At 39.8% G+C, this 18,960-nt stretch overlaps 1 protein-coding gene across 2 annotated transcripts in view; it reads right to left on the reverse strand.

Annotated features, from left to right (window-relative positions):
* The window catches only part of FAM13C (family with sequence similarity 13 member C), a 382,048-nt gene that overhangs the window by 104,588 nt on the left and 258,500 nt on the right, over positions 1-18,960 (reverse strand). For both annotated transcript variants that reach the window (XM_088450454.1, XM_088450455.1), the window contains one exon: positions 84-285. In XM_088450454.1, coding sequence (XP_088306580.1) covers positions 84-285 — 202 coding nt within the window. The remainder of the gene's footprint in view (positions 1-83; positions 286-18,960) is intronic.

Consider the following 18,960-nt stretch of genomic DNA (forward strand, 5'->3'; position numbering starts at 1 on the left):
ATTCAGTCCTCATCCATCAGTGAACATGATCATGAGACACCATATGATATATGAAGATATATAATAATATGCCTGGTACTTACTTGATTCCCTTCGTGGATCTTCCCACCGTCTGACCTGACACCTGACCTCGGCTGCTTAGACTGTAAGATCCCAATTCCATGTCTGCTGGAACCATCGAACATCTTCTTGTCCATGTGATGCTGTAGGTCCCGGGAAGATGAGGCATTTTCCTCCAGTTCTGGAGCTCTGTGAGGGTAGTTTTCTTTGTTATTGTCATCTCTGCTAATTAAAAAGATATAATAATAAGGAAATACGCAATCATCCTTCTTTGCTAAACTGAATATCCACCTTTGGATCATCGGGAGGATGGAATTTAGAGCAAAATGTGTTCTATTGTCAGTTATTTTAACAGGAATTTGTTAACTTCATACAAAAAGGGGCTCTCAACTTAGGGTTCTCAGAAGGGGCTCTCAACTTAGGGTTCTCAGAAGGGGCTCTCAACTTAGGGTTCTCAGAAGGGGCTCTCAAGTAAAATTTTCCATTTTCCCTCCTGTTATGCCTTATTCCCCATACCTGTGAATGTGTGCTTTTTATTCACCCTTACACATCCGGTTATCCAGGGCTGATTGAGCAGTAAGTATCAACACTCATTGCACTCATCTACCTGCTCTCGCTCTGCATTGTCAGGTGTTTGACAGGTATGTAGACCCACAATTTCATGAAAATCTTAAAACTGTTACCCAGAATTGGTAAAAGGAGTGGACTTGCACATAGGGGCTGATTCGGGCTGTGTCGGGAACAAAGCAGAAAAAGCAAGTAACTTTGTGTCTTGGCCAGGGGCGCCGAGATGGGGTTAGCAGGTGCTATTTACCCGGGCCTGGGCCTGTTGGAGGGGCAGCAGCAGTTAGTCCTCTCTCTCCCTGCGGGATGTGCCGGGGGGACCGATCACACTAGCCCACCCCCCCTGTACACTTGTGCCAGCCCACACCGGACACTGGTGCCCCCCCCCCCAAGCCTGTGTGGTGCACACGGCTGCAAATATATTATATATTTTATTTGCATAAGGAGAGGGCCTGGCCACACCTCCCCGAATTGGCCATGCCCCCTCCCAGTAACGGGGAGAGAGCTGTTGGCGGGCCTGGCCTTGGCAAAATCATGTTGCACTGCAGATAGGGCAGATTTAAAATGTGCAGGGAGATTTGGTTATGAGGAGGCATGTCCAAACTCAAATCTAAAGTGCAGTGTAAACATAAAGTTATCCCACATTTGTGGGCTACTGTATATGCAAGAGCAGACAGTATTTACCCTGAATGCAAAAACAATAAACTTATTTGCACTCCTACAATGCAACATGGTTTGTCCCAGCTACAAAGTTAATTGTTTTTTTTTACCTTTGCTCCTAAATTGGAATCATCCCCATAATGTCTGTACACTGCACAATCAGCGCTGGATTGCGGATAGATACATAAGTGTAAACAATCAATCTACAGACAGTATGAGGGAGTGCCCTATAGGGGTGAACGTAAAGAAAACTGTATAAATAAAAATGAAATGACTGTTATAAGAGGGGTCTTTTTTTTTTACTAGACAAAACCCTTTTTAAAGGGACTATGGAAATATATTCTAAACAAATGCTGTGAGTGAAGATCCTTATAGACTGGCTGTATTTGTGTTCAATAATCCACCACAAGAAAGCACATGGCCATTTATATAAATACACTATTACAAAGAGGCCCTGAACAATTGCTGTAAAAAAAAACATAATCATTACCTATGCATATGCTTTATAAAACAGTTCTATTAAGTAACGCAGGCATAGATAGGGAGAAAGCCGAAGAGTCAACATCAATTGTTTAAAAAAGGAAATATTGACACAAAACCTAATATATTTCTGCCTCAGAGGATTATTTGAATTTTATTTTATTCTATTCAAATGTAGTTTTCTGTACTGGATATATGAAGTTGTGTGCATAAGAAAGCACAGCTTTTTATTTGCATACTGAAACAAAACCCCATCAGGCCTGAAACTTCCGCTGCTGATGCTATAATGCCAGAGCATCTAAACTCGCATGATATGGGTCACAGCAAAAAATACATTTTCCATAATATTTAACAATGTCAAGAGTATTATGGAGATTATAATAATATAGGGGAGGCCACACATCATTGAATCATGGCTAGCTTTTATTCGGAATGATGATTACTGTCTTTTATAATGCAATAAGATGATATATTTAACTTAATGTAACATAAATTGTGATTATGTACAGCTTAGAATATTATGGAAACTAGTTTTATCATACAAATAAATTAGCAAAATAAATATACTCTTCAATACGGAATCAGTATGAAATCCCAGCAGTCGGGATGCCTGTTGTCAATATACCGACAGTGGCAGCCCGATGCTCAGGATCACGACAAGGGTCCGGTAAGTATGGTAACCCTCCCCCTTCTCCCCCTAACCCTTACCCTCTGTTCCTGCATCCTAACACTAACCCTCCCCCCACACCCTAATCCTCCCCGTTAGTGCCTAAACCTAACGCTCCCCCCTTGGTGCCTAAACCTAACCCTCCCCCCTTAGTGCATAACCTAACCCCCCCCATCAAGTTGTGCCTAACTCTAACCCACCTCCAGTGGTATCTAACCCTAACCTCCCCCTCCCCTAGCCTAATCCTAACCCCCCCCTTGTGACGCCTAAACCCAACCCTCCCCCCTGTGGCTAAGACCTAACCAGCCCCGCTATACTTACGATCAGCATCCCGGCTGCGGGATTCCGGCGTCAGCATCTCCCCTACTGTCGGTATTCCGGCGCTCGTCTTCTAGCTGGGTAGTGGCATTCCGGCGCCAGGATTTCGTCAGACGGTATGCCGGCTGTAGGTATACTAACTGCATCCCTTGGAAATCGGTATGATATCATGGCAGTCGGGATGCCTGCTGTCAATATACCGACAGCGGCATCCCGATGCAGGTAACGGCATTCCGGACGCCGGGATTTAGTCAGACGGGATGCTGGCTGTAGGTATACCAACTGCATCCCTTCAATACACAATATTGCCAATCATGTTACTATAGTCTGTAATCCATTTAAAGGGTCATGAGTTTCAGTTGAAAGCATTTGGCAATGGTTAGGAAAGTAACTTTTTTCAATGAAATGGCATCAAAATGGTTTTAAACCTTTTGAATAACAGAAATCAACAGTATATCAATAGTATATCTGCATTTCGGAAGTGTGAATAGAACTACAAACAATACATATACAGTATAGTGGTAATTGTATAGTTGCTGATTTTGCGGGACTCCTATTCGGGAGATCCTGGAGGAGGGCTGGGGATCATGTTATCATGGCCCTGTCTCAGATGAAAAATTCTGTGGGTTTGTGGCATTTTGCAGAGGGAGGTGGGCACGAAAACGCTATTCAATACGAAACGCGTCTCCATTCACTTCAATGCAGAAGTAGACAGGATGCAGGAGCTTTGTCTATTCTCCCAGAAATTGGGGAGTCTACCGGACATTCCGGAAAAGTAGGCTTCTGGTTGCTCAGCTAATGATAAAGCTGGAAACTGCAATGTTTAAAAAGAATTTAAAAAACCCTGAATACAACTATTAATTATGCCACTCGCTAAATATATAAATAAATAATAATTAAAATAAAACAACATCACATTCCACGTTACTGTCTTCATGACTTATGAAGGTAGAAACATTGTGTTCAAAAGCAGATCTAAACTAATCAATTAAATCTCCTGTTTATACAGAGCAGCGCTGTCCACACTCATCACAGTGACATATAGAATTATACAAATATATATCCAGCACTTTTCAAGAAACAATCAGTATTATGAATAACAAAATACAATTCCTTAACTTGGACAATCAACTGTAACAGAGCGCTGTAGTAACAAATGTATACAAAATATGGACACATATGGACACCACATCTCTTCAGCCTAAAAGTATGTTGTCATTTGTAAGTTGCAACCTGGAAACAATATTTGTTTGATAGAGATAAAAAAAAAACTATCATCTCCTAGGAACACTATATTGAGCGCTTGTTTAGCTGCAGGAGACAATTGCAGATGTACAGGAGTATAAGGTTTCTATCAATACTCCCTGCAGTGTTAATTGTTCATGGATTTCTTTGTTCTGGCCTCGGTCTGTAAACAATACAAGAACAAATCCCTAAAGTAGGGACAGGAGACCAAAGACTGAACAACACTATTATGAAAATTAAATATTACATTAATCTGTACAAAATGTTCTGACACAGAATGACAGAGGTTCTAGGACATCAATGTGTGCATTTAATGGTGCATACACATGGTCAGATTTTTCCTTCAGATCTGAACGATAACGATTTAAAAATCGTTCAGTCGTTCATATCTGAAGGAAAATCTGACATATCTGACATGCCTGAACGATGGACGATGAACGATGCGCGTTCCCGTTTGTCCGATAACGATATCTGACATCTGATGTGTTTGCAGTCAGACTTGGACGATTCCATTCATTTTAATGCAGAAAAAAATCATTCAATCGTTCAAAACTTTGGTAAAATCGTTCAAATCGTTCAATCGTTCATCTGACAAATCTGACCGTGTGTATGCTCCATAACTCATGGCTTATATGACAGTGCAAAGGCACAAATGTCTTTGCCAAAGGATGTAATAGCTTGTGAACTTGTAGAAGTTGCTGTATTCTAGCTGTTAGCCGTGGTTGCAAATCGCTATGTAAATGAGTTCAAATTACTAAAAAAATAAAAAAAAATTGCAAGAAGTCCTCCATGTCAACTAACTTGTTGCCATTACAATTTTTTAACAATGGGCCATATTCAATTAGGATAATTTATCGCCGATTACATAATTTTTCGCAATTTTCACTTATCCCCATATTCAATTTCAAAGACTTTTCACAGGTGCGAGTAGTCTTTGTAAAAAAACGAGGATAAGTTTTCACCACTGCATAGGTTGCGAAAAAAAGTGCAAAATTGGGGTTTTGGGGTGCAGACTTTAAAAAAGTACCCTGCAGCCCTTGGTATATCCCCTTAAAGTAATCTGTGTCAAAAATTTTTAGCATAGGACACCCCCAAAAAAAGTGGTTTCATTTTGGGTGCAAAAAAAAAAAGTTGGGGGACACACTTAAAAACTAGCGAAATAGACTCAGGGGGGGTTCCCAAGTATGCGGCAGGTGTTTTCTAGAATGCGGGTGGGTAGCGGCAGGTGGATTTTTGAAGAATTTTAAAAGTACACTTTAGGGACTTCAAAATATGCTTGCACCCATTTTCATGTACCCCAAACTTGATGGGACTAGTTTAAAAAAAAAAAAAATGAAGCTAAATGCTATCCTTCACCACTTCTTTAAAGACGCATTAATGCACCTGCCGCGGCCGTTTAAAAACCCCAATTACCTTTAGCAGGCCAATTCGGGGGTACCCATAGTGATCCCCCATGTCAGATCATCTTTTGTGGGGTGATAGGCTGATTTCCCCAAAAGTGACAGGACTTTTCGAAACTTACCTTTCCGCCGGGTCCCATTTTCGCCAAGTCCTAATTGAATACTGGGATACGCGGGCACGCGCCCGATACTTTATCCCCAGGAAAAACGGCGATGATGGCGAAAAGTACGACCTCTGACTTTTCACCTCTAATTGAATATGGCCCTAAATGTACAAATCGCTGGATGTAATAGACCACATAAGTTTCATTATAATAATCTTCTGAAAAAGTTTAGCCTAGGTTGGCCTGCCTAGAAACTATGGCACAGAGGAGAATTAAACTCTGTGTGTGGTGTGCGTCCGGTGATGTCCAGGTGTATATTGACCAGATACAGGTAAATTCTACATCGCACCTCTATGGTGTGCGAGGGAAGACTTGCGATGACGGTGGAAGTGATGTGCCGTTCCAGAACAGCACATCGCGGTGATGCAGAGGAACTAAAATGCCCTATGGTGTGGCTGTGGGGTGGTGATGGCTAGTCCAGAGGCAGTCAGGGCAAAAGGAGCAATAAAATGCTAATTAATTTGAATTCATTTTGATGAACGTTTTTTTTTATAAATATAATGCCAGCGTTATAACAGGTAGAATATTGAGTTAGAAGAAATGCAATGGATGTCAGAATATACCCAAAACAAAAATATATATACAGCAATAAAAGAGAGATTAAATTATTAAACAGTCAGGTTAGAAATTTGGCAAAAAATAAATTAAATGAGTTGTAGAAATTGTCAAAATTATTATATATAAAAAAAAATGTTTCCTGTAACAACTGCACTTAACATGGTGCAATGTGTACAATAACCCATAGCAACCAATAATATTTCTATATTTAGTTTCTGAAATTATGCTATAATATAAGTGACTTATAATCGTTACAGCTCATTTGTGCATTCTGCACCATGTTATTCAGTGGACCAGTAACTGAAAATGATAGGGCACATACAAGTGTTCTTCTGCAGATTTAATTGTGGGTCAGATTTTTTTAAAGGACTAAAAAAGCACTATTTAGTTTTCACCAGTGATTTTTTTTTTCACCTTGCACTACAGTTATGTATCAAGAAGTAAGTTTCCCTATCGAAGTGTGTCTCCATGGAGTCATCCATGTAACATATATAGTACGTGTGCCAATAATTTGGATGAAAGGGAAGATCACAGCGACGCTGTCTGCATGAATTAAGCATGGGGTACTAGGCGAGAGGACTACAGAGCTGAATCACTGTCTGTATGAATGAAGCACGCAGTGCTGAGAGAGAGCATTACAACACTGTGGTGCTGTCCGTATGACCATCAGAACTTGACCACTGTCTGTATGAATGAGCAATAAGTATTAGAACAGGGGATTACAGCAATGGACTGATGTCTGCACAAATAAGGCAAGCAGTACTACTAGGTATGAGAGGGATTACAGCAATGGAGCGCTGTCTCTATGGATGAGACACGCAGTACTGAGAAAGGGGATTTCAACACTGGGATGCTGTCTGTATGAATAGCACTGCTAGAACATTGTCTGTATGAATAGGCAAGCAGTACTAGGAGGGGGGAATACAGCAATGTGATTACAGCAAGCAGTACTAGGAGAGATGATGGCAGCAATGGAACGCTGACTGTATGGATGAACAAGCAGTACTAGGAGAGGGGAATACAGCAATTTATTGATGTCTGTATGGATGAGGCATGCAGTATTAGGAGCGAGGATTACAGTAACGGACTAATGTGTGTATGGATGAGGCATGTAGTACTAGGAAAAGGGATAACAGAGAAGGACCGCTGTCTGTGTGGATGAGGCAAGCAGTAATAGGAGAGGGGATTACAGCAGCAGACTGATGTTTGTATGGATGAGGCAAGCAGTACTTGGAGAGAGATTACAATAATGAACAGGACTACTGTCTGTATGGATAAAGCATGCAGTCCTAGGAGATGGGATTACAGTAACAAACTGATGTCTGTATGGATTAGGCAAGCAGTATTTGGAGACGGGATTACAGCAATGGACCACAGTCTGTATGGATGAGCCAAGCAGTGCAAGGAGAGGGGATAAAGTTAAGTAATACTAGGAGAGGGATTACAGAGAAGGACCACTGACTGTATTGATGAGGCAAGCGATACAAGGAGAGGGGATTCCAGCAACAGTCTGATGTCTGTATGGATTAGGCAAGCAGTATTTGGAGAGGGGATTACAGCAATGGACCACAGTCTGTATGGATGAGCCAAGCAGTGCAAGGAGAGGGGATAAAGTTAAGTAATACTAGGAGAGGGATTACAGAGAAGGACCACTGACTGTATTGATGAGGCAAGCGATACAAGGAGAGGGGATTCCAGCAACAGTCTGATGTCTGTATGGATGTGGCAAGTAGCACTAGAAGAGGGGATTACAGCAATTGCCCAATGTCTGTATGGAAAACAGTACTAGAAGAGGGGATTACACAAGCGGATTGATGTCTGTATGGATGAGGTATATAGTACTAGGAGAGGGGAATACAGAGAAGGACCACTTTCTGTATGGATGAGGCCCGCTGTACTAGGAGAGGGGAATACAGAGAAGGACCGCTTTCTGTATGGATGAGGCACGCTGTACTAGGAGAGGGGAATACAGAGAAGGACCGCTTTCTGTATGGATGAGGCACGCTGTACTAGGAGAGGGGATTACAGAGAAGGACAGCTTTCTGTATGGATGAGGCATGCTGTACTAGGAGAGGGGAATACAGAGAGGACCGCTTTCTGTATGGATGAGCCATGCTGTACTAGGAGAGGGGATTACAGAGAAGGACAGCTTTCTGTATGGATGAGGCACGCTGTACTAGGAGAGGGGAATACAGAGAGGACCGCTTTCTGTATGGATGAGGCACGCTGTACTAGGAGAGGGGGATACAGAGAAGGACAGCTTTCTGTATGGATGAGGCACGCTGTACTAGGAGAGAGGATTACAGAGAAGGACCGCTTTCTGTATGGATGAGGCACGCTGTACTAGGAGAGGGGATTACAGAGAAGGACCGCTTTCTGTATGGATGAGGCACGCTGTACTAGGAGAGGGGAATACAGAGAAGGACCGCTTTCTGTATGGATGAGGCACGCTGTACTAGGAGAGGGGGATACAGAGAAGGACAGCTTTCTGTATGGATGAGGCATGCTGTATTAGGAGAAGGGAATACAGAGAAGGACCGCTTTCTGTATGGATGAGGCACGCTGTACTAGGAGAGGGGAATACAGAGAAGGACCGCTTTCTGTATGGATGAGGCATGCTGTACTAGGAGAAGGGAATACAGAGAAGGACCGCTTTCTGTATGGATGAGCCATTCTGTACTAGGAGAGAGGATTACAGAGAAGGACCACTTTCTGTGTGGATGAGGCACGCTGTACTAGGAGAGGGGACTAAAGAGAAGGACCGCTTTCTGTATGGATGAGGCACGCTGTACTAGGAGAGGGGAATACAGAGAAGGACCACTTTCTGTATGGATGAGGCACGCTGTACTAGGAGAGGGGAATACAGAGAAGGACCACTTTCTGTGTGGATGAGGCATGCTGTACTAGGAGACGGGACTAAAGCGAAGGACCGCTTTCTGTTCAGATGAGTCAAGCACTACTAGGAGAGGGGATTATCATTACAGCAACGGACTGATGTCTGTGTGTACACAGTACTGGGAGAGGGCAATACAACACTGGGATCCATCTGTATGAATAAGACGAGCTGTACTAGTAGAAAGGATTACAGCGCTAGACAGCTCTCTGTATGATAAAACAAGCAGTACTAGGACAGGGGATTACAACAATGGACCACTGTCTGTATGGAACAGGCTAGCAGTACTAGGGGAAAGGCGTATAGAGCTAGATTGCTCTGGACCACTGTGTAATTGGATGAGCAAGTAGGACTAGGAGAAAGGATAACAGCGCTAGGGCCGCAGTAGCCTTTGGGTGACCTGCCAGATCTGACTGGCACAACACCAAAGGTAAAAAAGGAGCCATATTTAATCAGATTTTTTTTTTCAAGTTTTCTGATAAAAGATGCAATATCTTTGTGAGGGAAAATAATATAGATATGGTTAGTGATTTATTTTAATGTATTCTTCTTTAATAATCATTACATTAAACCAGAATACTACTATACTTAGACATATGTCAGTCAGTTTGAGCATTTATAATAGTAAACCTTTTCCTCCTCCGTCATAATATTTGCTTTTTAAAGTTCCCATTGTACAGTATGATGGTATAATATTAATGCCAGAATTAAAAAGAGACAGCAAGGTGGAATATCTAGCCTTTTATTAATGCTATTTATATGTCTATGCCTGCTAATTGCTGCCATTATTCATTATACAGAACACTGATGCTGTCACACACACAGCACAAAGTTAAAGCAAATTCAGCAGCACAACCCAATAGAACACTATTCAAAGTTTAAAGCTTTATTAATAGAAAATATATATATTAATAAAGTTTTAAACTTTGAAAATAAAATGGCTTCTAACTGAGGCTACATGTGCAAAACCAAGGATTCCGAGCAGTGCAAGTTTTGTTTTTCCTAGCAAATGTATATTCTATAGTAATACTTCATTCATACAATACTACACAGAGAGCGGACAGTCTTATTTACTATAGAAATAGAAGTGTGGTTAGAAAAATGATGTGCCTTAGAAGTGACCTGAGTGATCTGTACAAATCTATTCAAACTCAATGCCAACATTTATTTAAATAACTTTTTATACCAAGGATCATACAGAGAACAAGGGGACCTCAATTGGAAATGAAAGACAGTCAGATCAGCCATCAGCAAAGGAAGTAGTTCTTTACTGTAAAGGTGTTTTAAAATGTGGGTTCAATACCACATAAGGTATAACAGCAGATTTACTTAAAGAATATTAAAATGATATGATTCCTTTCTTACAAGTATTCGTATATTTAGCTATAATAAGTAAGGAAAATCAGGGAGATAATCCAGGGAATTTATCTGACTGCCAGCTTTAGGATCAAATAAAATTTTCTCAACCACACGCCACCTTGAAGCGCAATTGGCAAATGTCAACTTAACAGCGATGTATCTTTTTTCAACCTCTATATTATTCTATATACGAGGGCTGATTGAAAAGTAATTAGACTGTTTTTCTGTGCCATAGGTAGACGTGGCAACACTAGGCTGGTTATTGTAAAGCTCATACATCGATGTGTCTGCCGTAGTCTTCTTTGTTTGGTCACAGCGAGTGGAAGATCTTCATACGTTTCGTCATGGTGGATGAGGAAGACATGTCAGTGAGATTATGTCAAAGATGTGTGATTGAAATTTGTGTTAAACTTGGAAAAAGCGGAAATTAAACTCATGACATTTTACGGCAAACATAAGGTGGAGAATCAATTAGCCGCGCTGCAGTATCTACGTGGTGGAAGCACTTCAAAGAGGGTAAAACGCGAGTGACTGAGGAAGCGCATTCTAGGAGATCATCCACCGTGGTTACAGATGTCAACATTGCCAAAGCTGCGGAGATGTTATAAAATTACATTAACTTTACGTGAACTTTCGGCTTCACTTGGCATCTCATTTTAATGGATTCAGCGTATTGTAACAAAGGAACTAAAAATGCATCGCGTGTGTGCCAGATGGGTAGCTCACAGAAGAGTAAATGTGACAATGAGTTGAATCGTGCAAGAACACTGTTCGAATGTTGGAGAGGATACCCGATTTCCTGACATCGATTGTGACGTGTGATGAATCGTGGATTCGTCATTGTGATCCGGAATCCAAACAACAGTCCAGTGTATGGAAACACATGAATTCGCCTCCGCCCAAAAACTTCAGTGTGATTCCTTTGGTGTGTAAAGTCTGCTGTGCTTTGATATGCACAGTATGATCCTACTGCACTGGGTTCCCTGTGGACAATTTGCGTGAAGCCATGAGGAAGAAAAGACCACATTTCCTGAAGAATGCCCGACCACACGTTGCTGCTGTTGCATTGGCAGCACTGACTGAAATTAATGGGACAGCACTGGAGCACCCTCCATACAGCCCAGACTTAGCGCCCTCTGATTTCTGGGCATTCCCAATGCTGAAAAAACTACTGCACGAAAAGAAGTTCTTGACAGATGATGAAGTGAAAAATGCCACAGCTGTAACACTAACAGTGATGTCACAAAACAGTCTACTGCACGTCTTTGAATCGTAGTTGAAATGCTGCAAAAAATGTATTGAATGTGAAGGACGCTACTTTAAAAAAGAAAAATGTTCAGATCCTGTGGAGTCATCGGATTCTGAATAAAAACATCAGTCTCATTACTTTTCAATTAGCCCTCGTATGTATGTATGTATGTGTATGTATAGAGAGAGAGAGAGAGAGAGGAGAGAGGACTTCGGTGCAGGTAATGCAACATATCATTTTTCATGTCCATTTGCTTCATGAAAAAGGAAAAATATTGGTATATTTAATGGATGACCACTTGGAGCCAAATGACATAATAGGTCTGCTCAATTTGTATTGGATGGATCTTAAAGGGAAGTTACACTTCTATTACAGGTCTACCTGTGGCTCTCTAGCTGTTGTGAAACTACAATTACCAGACTGCTTTACCAGCTGATCGGTGGAAGGATATGCTTGGACTTGCAGTTTCACAACCTGTAGAGCCAGGTTGGCCAGGTCTGCTATATTAATACACATAGGTCCTTTTACAAGATGCGATCCCTTACATAATCTACAAGATGCGATCCCTTATATAATCTACAAGATGCGATCCCTTATATAATCTACAAGATGCGATCCCTTATATAATCTACAAAATGCGATCCCTTATATAATCTACAAGCTGCTATCCCTTACATAATCTACAAACTGCTATCCCTTATATAATCTACAAGATGCGATCCCTTATATAATCTACAAAATGCGATCCCTTATATAATCTACAAGCTGCTATCACTTACATAATCTACAAACTGCTATCCCTTACATAATCTACAAACTGCTATCCCTTATATAATCTACAAAATGTGATTCCTTATATAATCTACAAGATGCGATCCCTTATATAATCTACAAGCTGCTATCCCTTACATAATCTACGAACTGCTATCCCTTACATAATCTACAAACTGCTATCCCTTATATAATCTACAAAATGTGATCCCTTATATAATCTACAAGATGCGATCCCTTATATAATCTACAAGATGCAATCCCTTACATAATCTACAAGGTGTGATCCCTTACATAATCTACAAGCTGCTATCCCTTATATAATCTTCAAGATGCAATCCCTTATATAATCTTCAAGATGCTATCCCTTACATAATCTACAAGCTGCTATCCTTTACATAATATACAAGCTGCTATCCCTTATATAATCTACAAACTGCTATCCCTTATATAATCTACAAAATGCAATCCCTTATATAATCTACAAAATGCAATCCCTTACATAATCTACAAGATGCGATCCCTTACATAATCTACAAACTGCTATCCCTTATATAATCTACAAGATGCTATCCCTTACATAATCTACAAACTGCTATCCTTTACATAATCTACAAGATGCTATCCCTTATATAATCTACAAAATGCGATCCCTTATATAATCTACAAGATGCTATCCCTTACATAATCTACAAACTGCTATCCCTTACATAATCTACACACTGCTATACCTTATATAATCTACAAACTGCTATCCCTTATATAATCTACAAGATGCGATCCCTTATATAATCTACAAAATGCGATCCCTTATATAATCTACAAAATGCGATCCCTTATATAATCTACAAGCTGCGATCCCTTACATAATCTACAAACTGCTATCCCTTACATAATCTACAAACTGCTATCCATTATATAATCTACAAGATGCAATCCCTTATATAATCTACAAGATGCTATCCCTTACATAATCTACAAACTGCTATCCCTTATATAATCTACAAACTGCTATCCCTTATATAATCTACAAAATGCGATACTTTATATAATCTACAAAATGCAATCCCTTACATAATCTACAAGGTGTGATCCCTTACATAATCTACAAGCTGCTATCCCTTATATAATCTTCAAGATGCAATCCCTTATATAATCTACAAGATGCTATCCCTTACATAATCTACAAGATGCTATCCTTTACAAAATATACAAGCTGCTATCACTTATATAATCTACAAACTGCTATCCCTTATATAATCTACAAAATGCAATCCCTTACATAATCTACAAGATGCGATCCCTTACATAATCTACAAACTGCTATCCCTTATATAATCTACAAGATGCTATCCCTTACATAATCTACAAGCTGCTATCCTTTACATAATCTACAAGCTGCTATCCCTTATATAATCTACAAACTGCTATCCCTTATATAATCTACAAGATGCTATCCCTTACATAATCTACAAACTGCTATCCTTTACATAATCTACAAGATGCTATCCCTTATATAATCTACAAAATGCGATCCCTTATATAATCTACAAGATGCTATCCCTTACATAATCTACAAACTGCTATCCCTTACATAATCTACACACTGCTATACCTTATATAATCTACAAACTGCTATCCCTTATATAATCTACAAGATGCGATCCCTTATATAATCTACAAAATGCGATCCCTTATATAATCTACAAAATGCGATCCCTTATATAATCTACAAGCTGCGATCCCTTACATAATCTACAAACTGCTATCCCTTACATAATCTACAAACTGCTATCCATTATATAATCTACAAGATGCAATCCCTTATATAATCTACAAGATGCTATCCCTTACATAATCTACAAACTGCTATCCCTTATATAATCTACAAACTGCTATCCCTTATATAATCTACAAAATGCGATACTTTATATAATCTACAAAATGCAATCCCTTACATAATCTACAAGGTGTGATCCCTTACATAATCTACAAGCTGCTATCCCTTATATAATCTTCAAGATGCAATCCCTTATATAATCTACAAGATGCTATCCCTTACATAATCTACAAGATGCTATCCTTTACATAATATACAAGCTGCTATCACTTATATAATCTACAAACTGCTATCCCTTATATAATCTACAAAATGCAATCCCTTACATAATCTACAAGATGCGATCCCTTACATAATCTACAAACTGCTATCCCTTATATAATCTACAAGATGCTATCCCTTACATAATCTACAAGCTGCTATCCTTTACATAATCTACAAGCTGCTATCCCTTATATAATCTACAAACTGCTATCCCTTATATAATCTACAAGATGCAATCCCTTACATAATCTACAAGATGCGATCCGTTACATAATCTACAAACTGCTATCCCTTATATAATCTACAAACTGCTATCCCTTATATAATCTTCAAGATGCTATCCCTTACATAATCTACAAACTGCTATCCCTTATATAATCTACAAACTGCTATCCCTTATATAATCTTCAAACTGCTATCCCTTATATAATCTACAAAATGCGATCCCTTACATAATCTACAAGATGTGATCCCTTACATAATCTACAAAATGCGATCCCTTACATAATCTACAAACTGCTATCCCTTATATAATCTACAAACTGCTATCCCTTATATAATCTACAAGATGCAATCCCTTACATAATCTACAAGATGCGATCCCTTACATAATCTACAAACTGCTATCCCTTATATAATCTACAAGATGCTATCCCTTACATAATCTACAAGCTGCTATCCTTTACATAATCTACAAGCTGCTATCCCTTATATAATCTACAAACTGCTATCCCTTATATAATCTACAAGATGCAATCCCTTACATAATCTACAAGATGCGATCCGTTACATAATCTACAAACTGCTATCCCTTATATAATCTACAAACTGCTATCCCTTATATAATCTTCAAGATGCTATCCCTTACATAATCTACAAACTGCTATCCCTTATATAATCTACAAACTGCTATCCCTTATATAATCTTCAAACTGCTATCCCTTATATAATCTACAAAATGCGATCCCTTACATAATCTACAAGATGTGATCCCTTACATAATCTACAAAATGCGATCCCTTACATAATCTACAAACTGCTATCCCTTATATAATCTACAAACTGCTATCCCTTATATAATCTACAAGATGCAATCCCTTACATAATCTACAAGATGCGATCCGTTACATAATCTACAAACTGCTATCCCTTATATAATCTACAAACTGCTATCCCTTATATAATCTTCAAAATGCTATCCCTTACATAATCTACAAACTGCTATCCCTTATATAATCTACAAACTGCTATCCCTTATATAATCTTCAAACTGCTATCCCTTATATAATCTATAAAATGCGATCCCTTACATAATCTACAAGATGTGATCCCTTACATAATCTACAAGATGAGATCCCTTACATAACCTACAAACTGCTATCCCTTATATAATCTACAAACTGCTATCCCTTATATAATCTACAAGATGCTATCCCTTACATAATCTACAAGCTGCTATCCTTTACATAATCTACAAGATGCTATCCCTTATATAATCTACAAACTGCTATCCCTTATATAATCTACAAGATGCTATCCCTTACATAACCTACAAACTGCAATCCCTTACATAATCTACAAACTGCTATCCCTTATATAATCTACAAGATGCTATCCCTTACATAATCTACAAGATGCTATCCTTTACATAATCTACAAGCTGCTATCCCTTATATAATCTACAAGCTGCTATCCCTTATATAATCTACAAGATGCTATCCCTTACATAACCTACAAACTGCAATCCCTTACATAATCTACAAACTGCTATCCCTTATATAATCTACAAACTGCGATCCCTTACATAATCTACAAGATGCGATCCCTTACATAATCTACAAACTGCTATCCCTTATATAATCTACAAGATGCTATTACTTACATAATCTACAAGCTGCTATCCCTTACATAATCTACAAGATGCTATCCCTTATATAATCTACAAACTGCTATCCCTTATATAATCTACAAATTGCAATCCCTTACATAATCTACAAAATGCGATCCCTTACATAATCTACAAAATGCGATCCATTACATAATCTACAAACTGCTATCCCTTATATAATCTACAAACTGCTATCCCTTATATAATCTTCAAGATGCTATCCCTTACATAATCTTCAATTTGCTATCCCTTATATAATCTACAAGATGCGATCCCTTATATAATCTACAAGCTGCGATCCCTTATATAATCTACAAGCTGCGATCCCTTACATCATGTACAAATATATTTTAATATTTTCCGATAGAATAGAGCTGCCAGTTCACACATTATGCTTGACATGGTGGAATACATGAATATATTTTCCAAGCATAAACTACTGACCAGCAAACTAAGACGTAAAAAATATACATTGCTTTAAAAACAGTGTTTCAGTATTATGAACTGTACTTTTAAGAAAACCTATCAACAACACACAAAACCTTTGGCGTCTTTCCAATAAAATAAGTGTCCATGACTACTTCCACCCAAAGATGAAATTATCTGAGATAGGCTAAAATTAAAAATGTTATTTGCATGCTCTGGCGATTTATCAACTCCCCAGTGTATCTAAAATATAATCTCTCCTTCCAGTACATGCGCTGTGTATACACAGAGTTGTCAAGGCCCCTCCCCTGTTAAGTTATCATTCATGCAAATAAGGTCACAGGGGAGGGACGTGAAAACATTGAACAAGGTCTGCCTGAGGAGACGAATCACCTTCTAAGGGGCAGACTCAATTGGCCGTGGGGCTTACCGCACTGCCCTGAACTATTCAATTGCTGCCTCTGCCCCGTGCCTCAGGAGCTGCGAGGAAAAATCTGCATCAAGTGCACCTTCTGGGGCTCACTGCACAGGGTAACGCCATCGCTCCGGGAACTTAACCCGGGAGCTATGAGTTAACATGTGTTAGCCACGCGTGGTATTTGAATCTGCCTCTAATGTATAAGTGGATCAACGTAATGTAGACAAGAAATCTTAAGGGGCCTATCCATTACCCGACTTTGTGAACAATCCGACCAAAACCAGGAGGTCTTGGTTGCATTGTTCACAAAATCGGGTAATGGATAGCTGGCAAGGACCAGTGATGCGCGTGCATGCTGGGTCCTTGCCGACCCCGACTATCAACTGAACTCGTCAGGTTCGGCATATTCAGAGATAGGAGGTCAGGCTCCTGCACTGAATGACGTTCAGTGAACGCCGTTCAGTGCGGGCACCGCACCTCGGCAACCTGAAGGTCTGAACGCTAGTCGTTCAGTCTTTCAGGTCGCCTAGTGCAGAGGTTCTCAAACTCGGTCCTCAGGACCCCACACAACTCACGTTTTGCAGGTCACCGAGCAGGTGCATAGATTACTCACTGACACATTTTAAAATATCCACAGATGGAGCTAATTATTTCACCTGTGATACTGTGAGGAGACATGGAAAACATGCACTGTTTGGGGGTCCTGAGGACAGAGTTTTGAGAAACTGTGGTCTAGTGGATAGGCCCCTTTATTCTCTCACCTAGAATTACCAAAATGCTATGGCAGGAGCCATAATGATCTTCAACTATTGTCTACTGTCCATCTCTATTGCATTTCATCTATTAGGGAGACAGATACAGTACAAGACTGTTACAAAAAAACAAGGTTGTACTTTATGTTAGCTTGTATGATATATAGTTTCTGTATAATTTCAATATTGGAAAATACTGGAATATGACAATTTGTGATGGATGGTCTATTTTACAAATGGTGGAAAATGCACCTTTTTTATACAAGTTCTTAAATCATACTTGCGATGGCTCCCAAATATCGTATGGCGCTCCCAGCCCCCCCGCAGGAGAGGGCAATTCTCCCGGTTTGGATGCCATCCCCCGCACCCCCCACCCCTGTACTTAGCTGTCAAAGTGGGGCAGTCTGATGACGCGATTCGGGCAGAATTGTGTTATTGTAACCCCGCCCCCTGCTTTCAAATGCCGGGAAATCTCTGCATTGTAAAGCAGGGGGGCGCGATGATGCAATCGTGCTGCCATGCCCCTGCACCGGCCACTATAACCGCCACCACTCCCCCTGCAGCGCCGGCCTGGCAGCCAGAAAGTCAGCAAGCATGTCTTAAATTTTATGTTAACATTACTTTAGATGAGAGCAAAGGTTGCACCATATAATCAGGGTGATTGTGAACAATCAGGGAACCCTACTGTACTTGACTACCCTCTTAAATGTAGCTAGGGCTTGCAGAGTGAGACTGACACATACTTCCACTACTCTACTCATATAAGAAATATTTATTAACAAAATAAAATCACAGGGTTGCTAACAAGCTCCCAAAAAATCTCCAGTTGTACCAGAAGGTCGGCCTGTTAGAATACGGGTAAGTATAAATATTGTCAATGAAAACATTGGGGCTGATGTAGCTGTACGTATCCTGACATGCCACTGCTTCTGCAACAGCAGAATATGCGACTGGCTTACTACAAGTCATCATTATCAGTGTGTA

Source organism: Taudactylus pleione, unplaced genomic scaffold, assembly GCF_031769625.1.
Source record: "Taudactylus pleione unplaced genomic scaffold, aTauple2 ptg000518l, whole genome shotgun sequence".
NCBI classification, from domain to species: Eukaryota; Metazoa; Chordata; class Amphibia; order Anura; family Myobatrachidae; genus Taudactylus; species Taudactylus pleione.